Source organism: Culex quinquefasciatus, chromosome 3 (assembly GCF_015732765.1).
Source record: "Culex quinquefasciatus strain JHB chromosome 3, VPISU_Cqui_1.0_pri_paternal, whole genome shotgun sequence".
Taxonomy (NCBI): Eukaryota; Metazoa; Arthropoda; class Insecta; order Diptera; family Culicidae; genus Culex; species Culex quinquefasciatus.
Window position 1 is genome coordinate 29,905,615 of NC_051863.1, and position 14,158 is coordinate 29,919,772.

The 14,158-nt window shown below is 32.1% G+C and overlaps 1 protein-coding gene across 2 annotated transcripts in view; it reads right to left on the reverse strand.

Moving 5' to 3' along the window:
* Positions 1-2,353: 2,353 nt before the first annotated feature.
* LOC6048694 (dopamine D2-like receptor) overlaps positions 2,354-14,158 on the reverse strand; it is a 533,595-nt gene continuing 521,790 nt past the window's right edge. For both annotated transcript variants that reach the window (XM_038262391.1, XM_038262392.1), the window contains 2 exons: positions 11,715-11,818; positions 2,354-2,891 (listed from right to left, as the gene is read on the reverse strand). In XM_038262391.1, coding sequence (XP_038118319.1) covers positions 2,680-2,891; positions 11,715-11,818 — 316 coding nt within the window. In that variant the 3' untranslated portion in view covers positions 2,354-2,679. The remainder of the gene's footprint in view (positions 2,892-11,714; positions 11,819-14,158) is intronic.

The window sequence follows — 14,158 nt, forward strand, 5'->3', positions numbered from 1 at the left end:
AAAAATTTACAGAAATTGAAAGAAATTGAAAGAAATTGAATGAAATTGAAAGAAATTGAAAGAAATTGAAAGAAATTAAAAGAAATTGAAAGAAATTTTAAAGAAATTGAAAGAAATTGAAAAAAAAGAAAGCAATTGAAAGAAATTGAAAGAAATTGAAAGAAATTGAAAGAAATTGAAAGAAAATTAAAAAAATTGAAAGAAATTGAAAGAAATTGAAAAAAAAATTAAAGAAATTGAAAGAAACTGAAAGAAATTGAAAGAAATTGAAAGAAATTGAAAAAAATTGAAAGAAATTGAAAAAAATTGTGAGAAATTGAAAGAAATTTAAAGAAATTAAAAGAAATTGAAAGAAATTGAAAGAAATTGAAAGAAATTGAAAGAAATTGAAAGAAATTGAAAGAAATTGAAAGAAATTGAAAGAAATTGAAAGAAATTGAAAGAAATTGAAAGAAATTGAAAGAAATTAAAAGAGATTGAAAGAAATTGAAAGAAATTGAAAGAAATTGAAAGAAATTGAAAGAAATTGAAAGAAATTGAAAGAAATTGAAAGAAATTGAAAAAAATTGAAAGAAATTGAAAAAAAATTAATGAAATTAAAAGAAATTGAAAGAAATCGAAAGAAATTGAAAAAAAATTAAAAAAAAATTGAAAGAAATTGAAAAAAATTAAATAAATTGAAAGAAAATGAAAGAAATTGAAAAAAATTGACCAAATTGAAAAAAATTTAAAGAACTTGAACGAAATTTAAATAAAAAATGTGAAAGAAATTGAAAAAAATAATGACTTGAAAAAAGATTAAGAAAATGAAAGAGATTGATATAAATTAAAATATAAATTTAAATAAATTAAAAAAATGCAAAAAACGCTCAATGTCAAATAAAAAAAAAGTATAACATTAAAAGAAATCAAATTATTTTATTTCGGAAAATGAAAAAAAAATATGATTCAGAGCAAATCATAAAATTCAAACAAATTTAAGTGAAGAAATAAGTACATTAAAGCAAAGAAATAAGCACACTCAAAAAAGTAGGATAACGTAGGAAAATCAATCATAAAATTTCATATAATTTTAGAGGAATTAAAAAATATTCAATGCAATTCAGAGAAATTCAAAGTCATTCAAAATAACTCTAGGAAATTCAGATTCTGATGTTCAAAGTTTAAATTATCCGAAGTATCTCTCATCCGAAGAGCGATTTTCCAAAAACTTCGAATAATTAAGTTTTAACAAGTTAAAAAGCTTGGAATAAATAAAAAAAAAGATAAATGTTCAAATAAATCTAAAGCTAGAAAATTAAAAGATACTCTAAGAAATTCCAACAAATTGAAGAAAATTTAAAAAAATCGGTAAAAAAAGTTCCCTTATTGAATTGTTAAATTTAAAGAAATTCTACTTTATTCTAAGAAATTTGGAGCAATTTAAAATTATTCAAAGAAATATATTTAGAAACACGAATATTCAGAGAAATTTGAAAAAAAAAACTGAAATTAAAAAAAAACTTAAGCAAACATAACCACTGTAATAGATTTGTTTTAATTGATCGAAAATATTTTTAAAAATTATTTAAATATAGTCTAAAGTAATTCAAAAAAACTATAAGATTGAAAAGCAAATTTTAATTCTAAAATTAAAAAGAAAACTTACATTTCTTATGGTTAAATTTAAAAAAATGCAGCTAATAATTGATTTTTTTTTCAAATATAAATTAAAATTGGTCAATCAGCAAATAATTATTGAAAAATATCTGATAATTTTATGTTAAGAAAAAGTAAAATATTATATTAATTGCGTTGACATACAACAAAGGTGACAATCTCTAGAATTCAAAAAAAATTGAAACTTTCTTACCTGTTTAGGATTTTTAGCAACGAAAAAAAAACGGTGTAATAATAAACTTTAAAAAATATTAACTGTAGTCATGCTTAAATGTAAATTATAAATCGTCAAATTTTTGGTTTGTTTTTTGGTTTCATTTTAAAACGAATTGCAAATACTCTGGAAAATTATTGGCAATGGTCTTGTTTAAACATCAAATTAAATTTAGATTAATTGATGATTTAGAACATGGATTGAAAATGATTTTATGTAAGAATTTGAAGAAATTCCTAAAACCAGACATGGTAATCAAGGACTAGAAAAGAATCAATGATTGAATCTTGAGATAATTTATTATCATATTTAGGAAGACTTTTAAACTATGTAAAAAGTTTTTAGCTTATCAAAATTGTCACTAATTTAAAAAAAAAATGAAATTTTTATTATTCTACCAAGATTTTCTTGATTTTTTTTAAACCATAAGGAATGAGAAAAATAATCTACGGAATGTCCAGTTGTTTTTAAAGGTCACTGTAAGTTAATAATTCGCATTTATTTTATAAGTGTGCTGCTTGTTGAAAAAAGAAAAAAAAGATTTTCTAATAATCAAAATTTCAAGTGCATTCCAAACCAAAAAAAAAAGGCTTCGTATTCCCTTAGTCATCCCTCAATCGCCACGTGACCATACGGTTCGTTCCCCCACCTCCAAGGGAGGCCGGATGTCCACCCCCGTTCGTCGTGGTGGCACCTCCCCCACCCGTGACCATCCCCCCGGACGACATCTCCCGCAACTCGAACCCCCCTGCTGCTGCTGCTCCTGCCCTTCCCCCACCACCACCACCCGGCACGATCCGCCGTACTCACTCGATGTGCATGATCTTCTTGAACGCCTTCCGGAACTCCGGGTTGAAGATGGTGTAGATGACCGGGTTGACGAAGCTGTTCATGTAGCCGAGCCAGGTCGTCAGGATGAAGGCCGTCACGCCCGGCTGGCAGTCCATGTTCAGCTTGGTGCACATCGCGTCCATGATGTTGCACGTGAAGAAGGGCACCCAGCAGAACAGGAACACACCTGTTGGGGATGGAAAGAGGGACGACACGTGTCAGTTACCGGAACGATGTATTGTGAAGAGAGTGGTGCTGCAGTTGTAAATTTTCATGAGGTTTTAAATTATTCTTTATTTTTTATTTCATGACAATTCCAACTCAACTCAACTCAACTCAACTCAACTCAACTCAACTCAACTCAACTCAACTCAACTCAACTCAACTCAACTCAACTCAACTCAACTCAACTCAACTCAACTCAACTCAACTCAACTCAACTCAACTCAACTCAACTCAACTCAACTCAACTCAGCTCAGCTCAGCTCAACTCAGCTCAGCTCAGCTCAAGCTCAGCTCAACTCAAGCTCAACTCAACTCAGCTCAACTCAGCTCAACTCAGCTCAACTCAACTCAACTCAACTCAACTCAGCTCAACTCAACTCAACTCAACTCAACTCAACTCAACTCAACTCAACTCAAGCTCAGCTCAACTCAGCTCAACTCAACTCAACTCAACTCAACTCAACTCAACTCAAGCTCAACTCAACTCAGCTCAGCTCAGCTCAACTCAACTCAGCTCAACTCAGCTCAGCTCAACTCAGCTCAGCTCAGCTCAACTCAAGCTCAACTCAACTCAGCTCAACTCAGCTCAACTCAACTCAACTCAACTCAGCTCAGCTCAACTCAACTCAACTCAACTCAACTCAACTCAACTCAACTCAACTCAACTCAACTCAACTCAACTCAACTCAACTCAACTCAACTCAACTCAACTCAACTCAACTCAACTAAATTTTCTGCATTCTTTCAAATTCCTGGAAAAAAAAACTCATAATAATATTCATAGCTCCTCAAGCTCAGCATCATTTTCCAGCTGACCAATCCCGTTCATATCTGTCCATTCCGTTCACGTTCTCAAGTGTTGATCATCGACGGCTCAATTTATTCAACCGAAAAGCCGAATGGAAACAACGGAAATTTTAATTACTCTTTGGCATTCATTTATTCTGCAATCATTCAGTCATGAACATGACAGCAACAGGGCACACAGCTGGCAGGACAGGCAGAAAAAAAAGACGGAAAACAGTTTCACCCACTCTGTTCCAGCTTTTCTTTTTTCAACCAGCTCTGGAGTACGGTGAAAAGTGGACCAGAAACAAAAATAAAACACGATTTCAATTAATGTTCCAGTTGTTCGATTCAATTTGCTCGCTCTCTTTCCCGAGAAACTGAACTGCACACGACAGAAAAAAAAAAACACGGAACCGAGGCAACAATAACAACCGACGGTCACATCCGGAACGATGGACGGACTCGCTCCAGGACAGGTTGGGCGGCCACAGACGTGTCAGATGTGAAGAGTAAGAATAGTTCTCGGCTTGACCGCTGCTTAACAGCGCCGTTTGACAGTTCGTAACATGAAAAATTTGAAAACTCAACCTTAACTTAATTATTTTTAAATTAAATTTTCAAAAAAAAAAATATTTCAATCTTTGCAAACTTGACATTCAACTGTGGCTGAAATTTTTCCGCCCAACTCTTTCTGGTTCGGAAAGGCTCGAGAGGTGTCTATATTTAGCACGCTGCGGGAACGTCAACAGGTGGCATATCCCTCTGTCTCGAATATTGATCCGTCGTCTGGCCAGCCACGGTGAGATAAATGAGCTTACAGTGTGATGACAAAGGTCAACAGGTGGAAGTTGTTTAATTGTGTGGTTTGTGAGTGAATTTACAAGTTTTTATCTTTTATTAAGTTGTCTTAATATAACTTTTTTATGTTTTCTGATTATTTCAATTAGAAGAATTTTTTTGCAGCTTTTTAAAGATTTTTAAAAAATTTCCTCCGAAACACAGAAAAATTTGCTTTTTTGAATGATATTTTAAACTTTTTTACGAATGTATGATGATGATATGATAAAAGATTAGAAATAATATTTTTCCAATAAAATTTTCTTCATTTTCGAATTTTCTAAAATTCGACCTTTTGTACATTCGACCTTTACTTACATTTTTATCATACCATAGCAATTTCATCAAATGAAAATCTGTTTTTTTTTTCAGAAGGGAGTTTCCTAATGATTTTGTTTGACATGGTTTGGTTCGTCTTCAGACAAATTCGATGCTGATTTCTTTACTCAAAAATTAACATCTTTCAGTTTGTTTGAAATGTGCATATTATTTTTTTTTTTAATTTGACATAAGTTTGCTATTTATCATTTTATAGAAAAATAATGAGAAATCGAATCTTAAACTAACTTTACTATTATTAACTAGCATTTCGGAAAGAAGAAATAAAAAAAAATAAATGAAAAAACATCTCAGGAGATTTTTTCAATTTTCGAAGCTTTTTGATGTCGAAATGAGTCTCAAGCGAAAAATTAACCATAAATGTACTACCTTTGTAAATTAATTGAACAATTTTCGATGAATTACAGATTTGTTTTTTTAGATTTTTAAGGGATTTTTAAGACTAGATTTAAAAATATAAGCAAAATTTAGAAATTTCAATAAGAATAAATAAGTTATGAAACAAGAAAAAAACGGGTTTTAAATGTTTTTCAAATAAATAAACAATTTTTCAATCAATGAAGGAATGAACTTTGATTGAGAAATCGTTGATTTATTTGAAAAACATTTTTAAACCGTTTTTTTCCTTGTTTCATAACTTATTTATTCTTACTGAAATGTCTAAAATTTGCTTATATTTTTAAATCTTGTCTTGAAAATCCCTTAAAAATCTTAAAAAAAAATCTGTACTTCATTGAAAATTGTCCAATAAATTTAAAAAGGTAGTCCATTTATGGTTAATTTTTCGCTTTTGACTCATTTCGACATCAAATAATCATAACATTTCGAAAATTGAAAAAATCTCCTGAGATTTTTTTTCATTTTTTTTTTTACTTTTTCTTTTTGAAATGCCTACAAATTTAAAAATATCATCATTATTTTGTATGAATAATTTCTTCAAAATCTGAAAAATAAATCTGGTCGTTGTCGAAAACTGTTTAATTAAAATAATAGTGTGGTTCATTTATTGTTCGATTTCCAATGAAAACTGATTCAATTTCGAAAACCGATTTGAATACAAAATTCTTCTTAGATATTTTTAGTACATGCCTTTTCTTAATTTTATATTATTGTTTTTTTTTTTAATATTGTTAAATTTTGTGTGTGATTTAATTTTTTTTAAGTATGTAAACGCTAATGCAAATGTGTAAAAAGTAGAATAAAAAAATATAAAAAAATATTAATTAAATAACAAGCCATGATCTAAACATTTAAATGAAAAAAATATTTAAAATGCATTTACACTAGTTCATTTGTTTTGCAAAAAATTGTTTTCAAAGATTTGACAAAGACAAAAAAATTTGCGAAAAAATTGAAAATTTTCAAAAATTCGCATAAACCCAAATATGCTGAAAATGATTTAAAAAGTAGATAAATGAATTTTTAACTGATTGCTTTGAAGAGTGGGGTGACAAATACTTTTCAAATATTTGTACCAGCCTTAAGACGATAGAAAATGGCATATTTTTATGAAACTTTAAAATGGGCAAGAATTTTTTAAATTTTTGATTCAATGTTGAAATATTAAAAAAAAACTCCATTTTTTGATATTAAGGGGTTACATACATGTAAATCGGCAAAAATGTCAGAGGTGTGCTTGAAGGTCGATTTTCAAAAAGTTTATTATAAAAAAAAGATAAAAATATTTTTCTGTTTTTCATATAAAAAATCGCCAGTTTTTTTAGAGGCGAAGCTATGTTGAGTGAGTCTCAGCAACGAGACCGCCCCGGCACCCGGCAGCATAAAATAGTGAGCGCAGCATAAATTTCGAGGAAAAGCGCAATGAAGAGATTTAAAAACTTCGGGAGAGCAGTGTTAGTTCCTGCTTTGGTACGCATATGACAGAAAAAGTGTTTTGTTTGGAGTTTTCCATCTCATGTTGTGCTATGAACTACATGTAAACAAGTAACTGATAAAGTTCAAATTATTGAAAAGTTCAATAGTTACAAGGCTACGCGACGCGGTTCAAGAATGTTGAACCAGTATTTTTCATCTCCCGGTGAGTTTGTTCCGAACTGAAGAGAGAGCCGTCAAGACAGCAGAGTGTGAGAACTGAGTAACTGAGTTACTTGTCACACGGGCCTCTACTGTAGCCTGTGCCTAAACAATGAGTGCCATCACAGTGTGGCCAAACGTCTTTTTTTTAATTATTTCCTTATTACAATTATTCTTACAATTATATTTCATTAATGCTGAGCGGATTCGCTAATTTGAATTTCGCTAATGCGAATGTTCGCTAAATCGAACGATTTCGTATTAAAAAGTATTCATATGTCTTCGTTAGTTTTCCAAGTCATGTTTGTATTTCAACCCCTTTGTTTTTAATTTTCCGAGCACTGTTTTGATGATTATGATAGCGAATCCGCTCAGTAATCATATTATCAATTATTCTATTGTTTGAAACCATATTTCATTATTATTGTATTACTTATATATGATAACATTATATGCCATATTCCAATCTATTAACCAATTTTCCTTTCAGCATACTCACTGCACAATACACTAAACACACTCCACACCAAATTGAAACTATTAATCGGAGCGTTTGGTACGGTATGTCCACGCATCCTTCCTCCCCTGTAGATTCTGTGAAATGTGAATCCTCTCTGCGGTAAACACAACGCAGTAGGGCTGGCCGCTTTAATTTTTGTTATACATTTTCGGGTGTTCTCGATTGTACTGCAATTATTAATAATGACAAGAAAAGTGCTTGGGGCGTTATCTAATCACAAGACTTTCCAGCATGCTTTCATCGGACTGGCTGCGTTTGTGTTAGATTAGAGATTAGATTAGATTAGATTAGATAAAAAATTGCCAGTTTTTGATTTTTGCATTTTTTGAAAATTCTAAATTTCAAAATCGGGCTTCGTCATGCACACGGAATATGTGTTGGGAGTCTTCACCCAAAATTTCAGCCAATTTGATCCGTCCCATCTAACTTGGTGTTCATAGAAAAACGCTCAGAAAGTTAGATAGTTTGCTTTGCGCATGGCAAAACTCTGAGGTTAAATCGTCTCTAACTCAGTTAAATCATGAAATACCTTCATGAAACTTTCAGGAGTATTTGAAAATCATCTTTTAAGTTGAATTAATAAATTTTCTGTAATATGAAATTTTGTGATTTTCTACATGTAAGTAACCCCTTAAATCAAATTTTGAAAGTACTTCTCTTGAATTTACAGAAAGTGAATCGTTTTCAATTAAGAACCATTTTATGGTAATTTTTGAAAAAAAAATAATAATAAAAAATCAAAGCAAATCCATTGTTTATAGAAAAGAAGAACAGAGAAAATAGATTGTGTTGAACAGTGTTGCCCAATTAGCTCTCTTTGTCTTTTGATAACAATGCATTGTTTGTGTACCTCATCCTTAGGTGGTCTACAACCTACAACTTAACTAATCGATCAACAAATGCATAAAAAAAAAAACGAAACTATTGGCACTACGCCCCCCGGGGCATGGCCTTCCTCTAACGTGGGATTTCTGCTCCAGCGCCTCTGACGAGACAGGAGAAACCGGGACCGACGTTTTACTTCACCATCCGATAGAAGCTCAGTGGATAAGGCGGGAATCGAACCCGCGTCTCATAGCATCATCGGGATCGGCAGCCGAAGCCGCTACCCCTGCGCCACGAGACCCACAAATGCATACAAAAGATAAAAAATTATAAATTTTCACTTACCATTTTTGAATCGGCAGTCGCCATTTTGGTCTGGGAAATTATATGCACAAACTGAGGATGCAAAATGGATCCCGTTAGCAAACGTGAGACAACATAAAAGTTTCATCCAGATAGATAAAAAATACAAACAAAATAAGATGCCCAAAATCTCATATAATAACTCACATCGACATTGTCGTGCTAACTTGTCGTACGTCGCTTTTTAACGTTCCGAGAAAAACGCGTTTCAATGTTTGACCTTGAATAAACAAAAACGAGGATACGCGATGTAAACAATAACAAACACGTTTTGTTTGGTTGACCATTCTGAGCACTGTCCCGAATTGTGGTTGAATTTGATTTCCGGAATCTCGAGTCATAATTGCAAATATTTACGGTAGTCGGCCATGTACGTGTGTCAAACGCGTTCTGACCTGTAATCCCTTTGGCCAATTGTCGCACTTACATCAATTTTCAGACTGTGTAAAGATATCACGACAATGTTGAATCTTCTTTCATCTGAAGATCGACAGAAATGCAGGGAGTTTTTTCAGTTTTTATGGAATATATCAGGATTGAAATCGAATTTTGGGGATCTGTGAAGGTCGAAAGGTGAGGCATTGTGAGCTGCACAAAATGGCGTTCTTAACTCAATTTGGCCCAAAATGCACGTACGACAAGTTAGATGGACATACAATCTCAGCACTCAAACGAATGCTATATTGAAATTTTCAACATTTTTTTATGACCATAAGAAATCATTTTGACACTTTAGAATGACAGAAAATATGATTTTTCAGTTTGAAAAAAAAAAATACAATTATAAATACAAAATTAGTCTAAATGGCAGTTGACTTTTTCATCGGAAAGTAACATTAAACGTTACAATTAATTCACGCAATGCACCCCATCCCTCAAGCCTCTCTCAACCTGCACGACATCTGCCCGTCAAAAATCAGCCCAAATCCAACTGTCACTTTTGGGAGGGAAGGGAAATCCTTTTTCACACCAACTTTGGTGTGACGCTACGCGTGCGGAAAACCCTCTGCAAATTCATCCAACCTGTCAGATCAAAGGGAAACAGGCCCTGGTGGAGTGAAAAAAAAAACCCCGTCACATCGTTTGACACGTGTTGGGGGCGGTTGGCTCCCACGTGGAGGTTTCTCGCGTGAGACGACGGTGAGATTGACGGATCGTTTGGTGTAAAATACTGGGAAAACACCTGTTTTTTCTGGTTTCTTTTTTTGGATGATTTGTTTCTGGGTGATTTCAAAGCTTTTTGTTATTTTTGAAGATGTAAATCTCTTAGGACTTATTTTTCTTTGGTTTGATTGTGAAATTCATCAGTTTTAATATTGAACAGAATATAAAAGCTGTCCAAAATCTGATAATCCTGAACTGAGTCCGTCAATTCAAACTCCTTCATATAGTAGGATTATTGCCAAAGTCTGCCAACCAGCTCGTCAAATCATTTTATCGAACATCCTCCGTCAAATGCTACTAAATCCGCCGTCACAAAACCATAATCCCCGCGAGAATGTGAGTTGGGTAAATCTCCAAGCCAAATTCCACTTTCGTGAATAGCATCATTGGTGCGCTGGAAGTGGGGACGCGAAATCGTGATTATGTAGGTTAATTTTTGTGTGTGCTTTTGTGTCGCTATTCGTATGGAGTGAGTGATTGTGGTAATCGAATAATAGCATCATTGGTGTGCTGGAAGTGGGGACGCGAAATCGTGATTATGCAGGTTAATTTTTGTGTGTGCTTTTGTGTCGCTATTCGTATGGAGTGAGTGATTGTGGTAATCGAATAATAGCATCATTGGTGCGCTGGAAGTGGGGACGCGAAATCGTGATTATGCAGGTTAATTTTTGTGTGTGCTTTTGTGTCGCTATTCGTATGGAGTGAGTGATTGTGGTAATCGAATAATAGCATCATTGGTGCGCTGGAAGTGGGGACGCGAAATCGTGATTATGCAGATTAATTTCGCTGTTCGTGTGGGGTGAGTGATTGTGGTAATCGAATAATAGCATCATTGGTGCGCTGGAAGTGGGGACGCGAAATCGTGATTATGCAGGTTAATTTTTGTGTGTGCTTTTTTGTCGCTGTTCGTTAGGGGTAAGTGATGGTGGTGATCGAATAATAGCATGACTTACTGAATTATTTGTGTCTTGAGCGTAATTTTCGTTGAGTAATTGGTGTTTTTTTTTTTGAGATCTTAATTAATTGTTTTGTGATTTTCAAAGCCCTTCCTATATCATCGTTGATCGGAAGGCACGGCGTCGGGTAAATTGTGTATAATGTTTTGAATAAGGTTTTATTTTTAATGGTGAAAAATCCATTTTTATATAATGATCAAAAGACGCACTGACATTTTGGATTAATTAATAGTGGAGTGAAATAATTGTGTGTGAGTGACTTTGTGTGTTAACCAAAAAGACCTTCCCATAGCATCGTTGCTCGGAAGGCTCGCCGACGGGTCTGTTATGAAAGTCCTCCCCATAGCATCGTAGCTCGGGAGGCATCGAAAAGCCAATACCTTATCCTACTAACCCAAAAAATAATAATCACGTGATGCTTGAAGGAGATGCTGTGGATTCAACGGTCTCAAGCGGTATCAACAAGTATATAGCGAAAAACTGTGTGCTTGATGAGTCTGCAACTTCAACTATCGGACTAACATTCCTCCCTTTCGTTGAACTGCAGGCTTCTTGGGAGGGCGCCGGTATTGACTAATAAAGTCGGGGTCTTCAGGGGTTAAACAGTGAACGGATGGTTGGCTCCCACTGATCATTTTTGTTTCATTGTTTAACTTCAGCTGATCTGTCAATAACGGAGTAGCAGCTCATTGGCAGTCAACCATGCTCATGCTCATGCTCATGCTCATGCTCAAGCCAAATTCCACTTTCGATAGGACGGCTGGATGGAGTTTGGAATTGGAGATTTTATGTTGTTGTCTTTTGCATAAGAGTTTTGATTTGGTTTAAACTTTAAATATTTTTTTTGAAACAGTTAAGTGTTGAATCAAAAACATTAAAGTTACAAGTTTCAAACTAAAAGTTCCAAATTGCAGCACCACCAATTGACAACTTCAAAAGTTAGCTCCAAGTTACTTACCCAACACTATCGCCAGCGTTTTGGTCGCTTTCCGCTCCTTTTTCGCCGAGGACTTTTCGCGCTTCTTCTTGGACGCCTTGTTCACCTTGTAGATCGTAAACCGGCTGCAGTTGTGTCCACGTCCGAGCAGGAGAGTGCATTCCAGGGGTTAAAAGAAAGAAAGGAGAATGTATTTTTGTGAGTTAGATTTTATGACCGGGGTTTTGGCGCCATATGTGTGTTGACTCAAGTGGTCCTTAAGTTGACCGCACAATTGAATTGTATTGGTGGTTTTAGGGAGAAAGTGGGTGGTAAGTTTGGAATATTTTATGTTTTTTGCTGACGTGATCTGATTTTACGCTCGGTTTGGTTGTTTTATTTGGGATCGTAAAGTTCGGATACTTTAGCTTTTTCATCACAAATAAAACCACAAATTGTTTTTTTTTTATTTCAGCCACGTTTCAACAAGATCAAAAGTGACTTTAAGTTGGTATTCAGGTCGAGAACAACATTTGAAAAAGGTCTAACCACATGACTCTCCATTTCCCCTAATTTATAAATCATATTTCCATAAATTCATGAATTCATAAATTCATAAATTCATAAATTCATAAATTCATAAATTCATAAATTCATAAATTCATAAATTCATAAATTCATAAATTCATAAATTCATAAATTCATAAATTCATAAATTCATAAATTCATAAATTCATAAATTCATAAATTCATAAATTCATAAATTCATAAATTCATAAATTCATAAATTCATAAATTCATAAATTCATAAATTCATAAATTCATAAATTCATAAATTCATAAATTCATAAATTCATAAATTCATAAATTCATAAATTCATAAATTCATAAATTCATAAATTCATAAATTCATAAATTCATAAATTCATAAGCATGAGCATGAGCATGAGAGACCACCCATGGTTGTCCTTCTCCGTTGCTGAACAGGACCGTAATATCCCATCAGCACAACTGGTCACACGCTTCAACGATCAAATGATGTTTCCCTTATCAACAGCATATTCATAAATTCATAAATTCATAAATTCATAAATTCATAAATTCATAAATTCATAAATTCATAAATTCATAAATTCATAAATTCATAAATTCATAAATTCATAAATTCATAAATTCATAAATTCATAAATTCATAAATTCATAAATTCATAAATTCATAAATTCATAAATTCATAAATTCATAAATTCATAAATTCATAAATTCATAAATTCATAAATTCATAAATTCATAAATTCATAAATTCATAAATTCATAAATTCATAAATTCATAAATTCATAAATTCATAAATTCATAAATTCATAAATTCATAAATTCATAAATTCATAAATTCATAAATTCATAAATTCATAAATTCATAAATTCATAAATTCATAAATTCATAAATTCATAAATTCATAAATTCATAAATTCATAAATTCATAAATTCATAAATTCATAAATTCATAAATTCATAAATTCATAAATTCATAAATTCATAAATTCATAATAAATTCATAAATTCATAAATTCATAAATTCATAAATTCATAAATTCATAAATTCATAAATTCATAAATTCATAAATTCATAAATTCATAAATTCATAAATTCATAAATTCATAAATTCATAAATTCATAAATTCATAAATTCATAAATTCATAAATTCATAAATTCATAAATTCATAAATTCATAAATTCATAAATTCATAAATTCATAAATTCATAAATTCATAAATTCATAAATTCATAAATTCATAAATTCATAAATTCATAAATTCATAAATTCATAAATTCATAAATTCATAAATTCATAAATTCATAAATTCATAAATTCAAAGATCCATAAATTCATGAATTCACTTCTCTCACAGTACTTTGGAATTTCAAAATCTTGTAGATTTGTTCCTCTGATTGTGTTATTTTAATGTTATGTTTTTCAAATGTTTAGCTTAAGGATTTCAGTCCAGATTTACTTTCTTCGTTTCTCTTTTCTAAACATTGATTTTGCTTATTTATTTATTTTTTGTGGTGCCGAATAAAATTTATTTTCGGCACTTCAATTCAATTTAATCAAATACAAGTAACAGTAGGTTTCATAGGAATAAACTTATTTTTCACATCTCATCTAGCTCAGTTTTGCTAGAAACCACATAGTGGTCAGTAGAATGAACAAGTTTTTTCCCACCAAAAACTAACTACAGAACTTGTGCTGAAATCCTTTGGTGCAATTTTCACCCTTCGAAACAACCGCATTTTTTGCATGGTAAAAATATACAGCTAGCTCACCAACCGAAATGCATCATAAAAAATCTACCGCAAACAGTAATAAACTGCAGAAACTAACTGTAAAAAAAAAAAAAAAAAACAAAACAGAAAAATACACAACGCTTTTGTGTCCAGAAATGCTGAAAAGCCTGCCCGAAGCGCCGAAATTCCTGAGCCTTA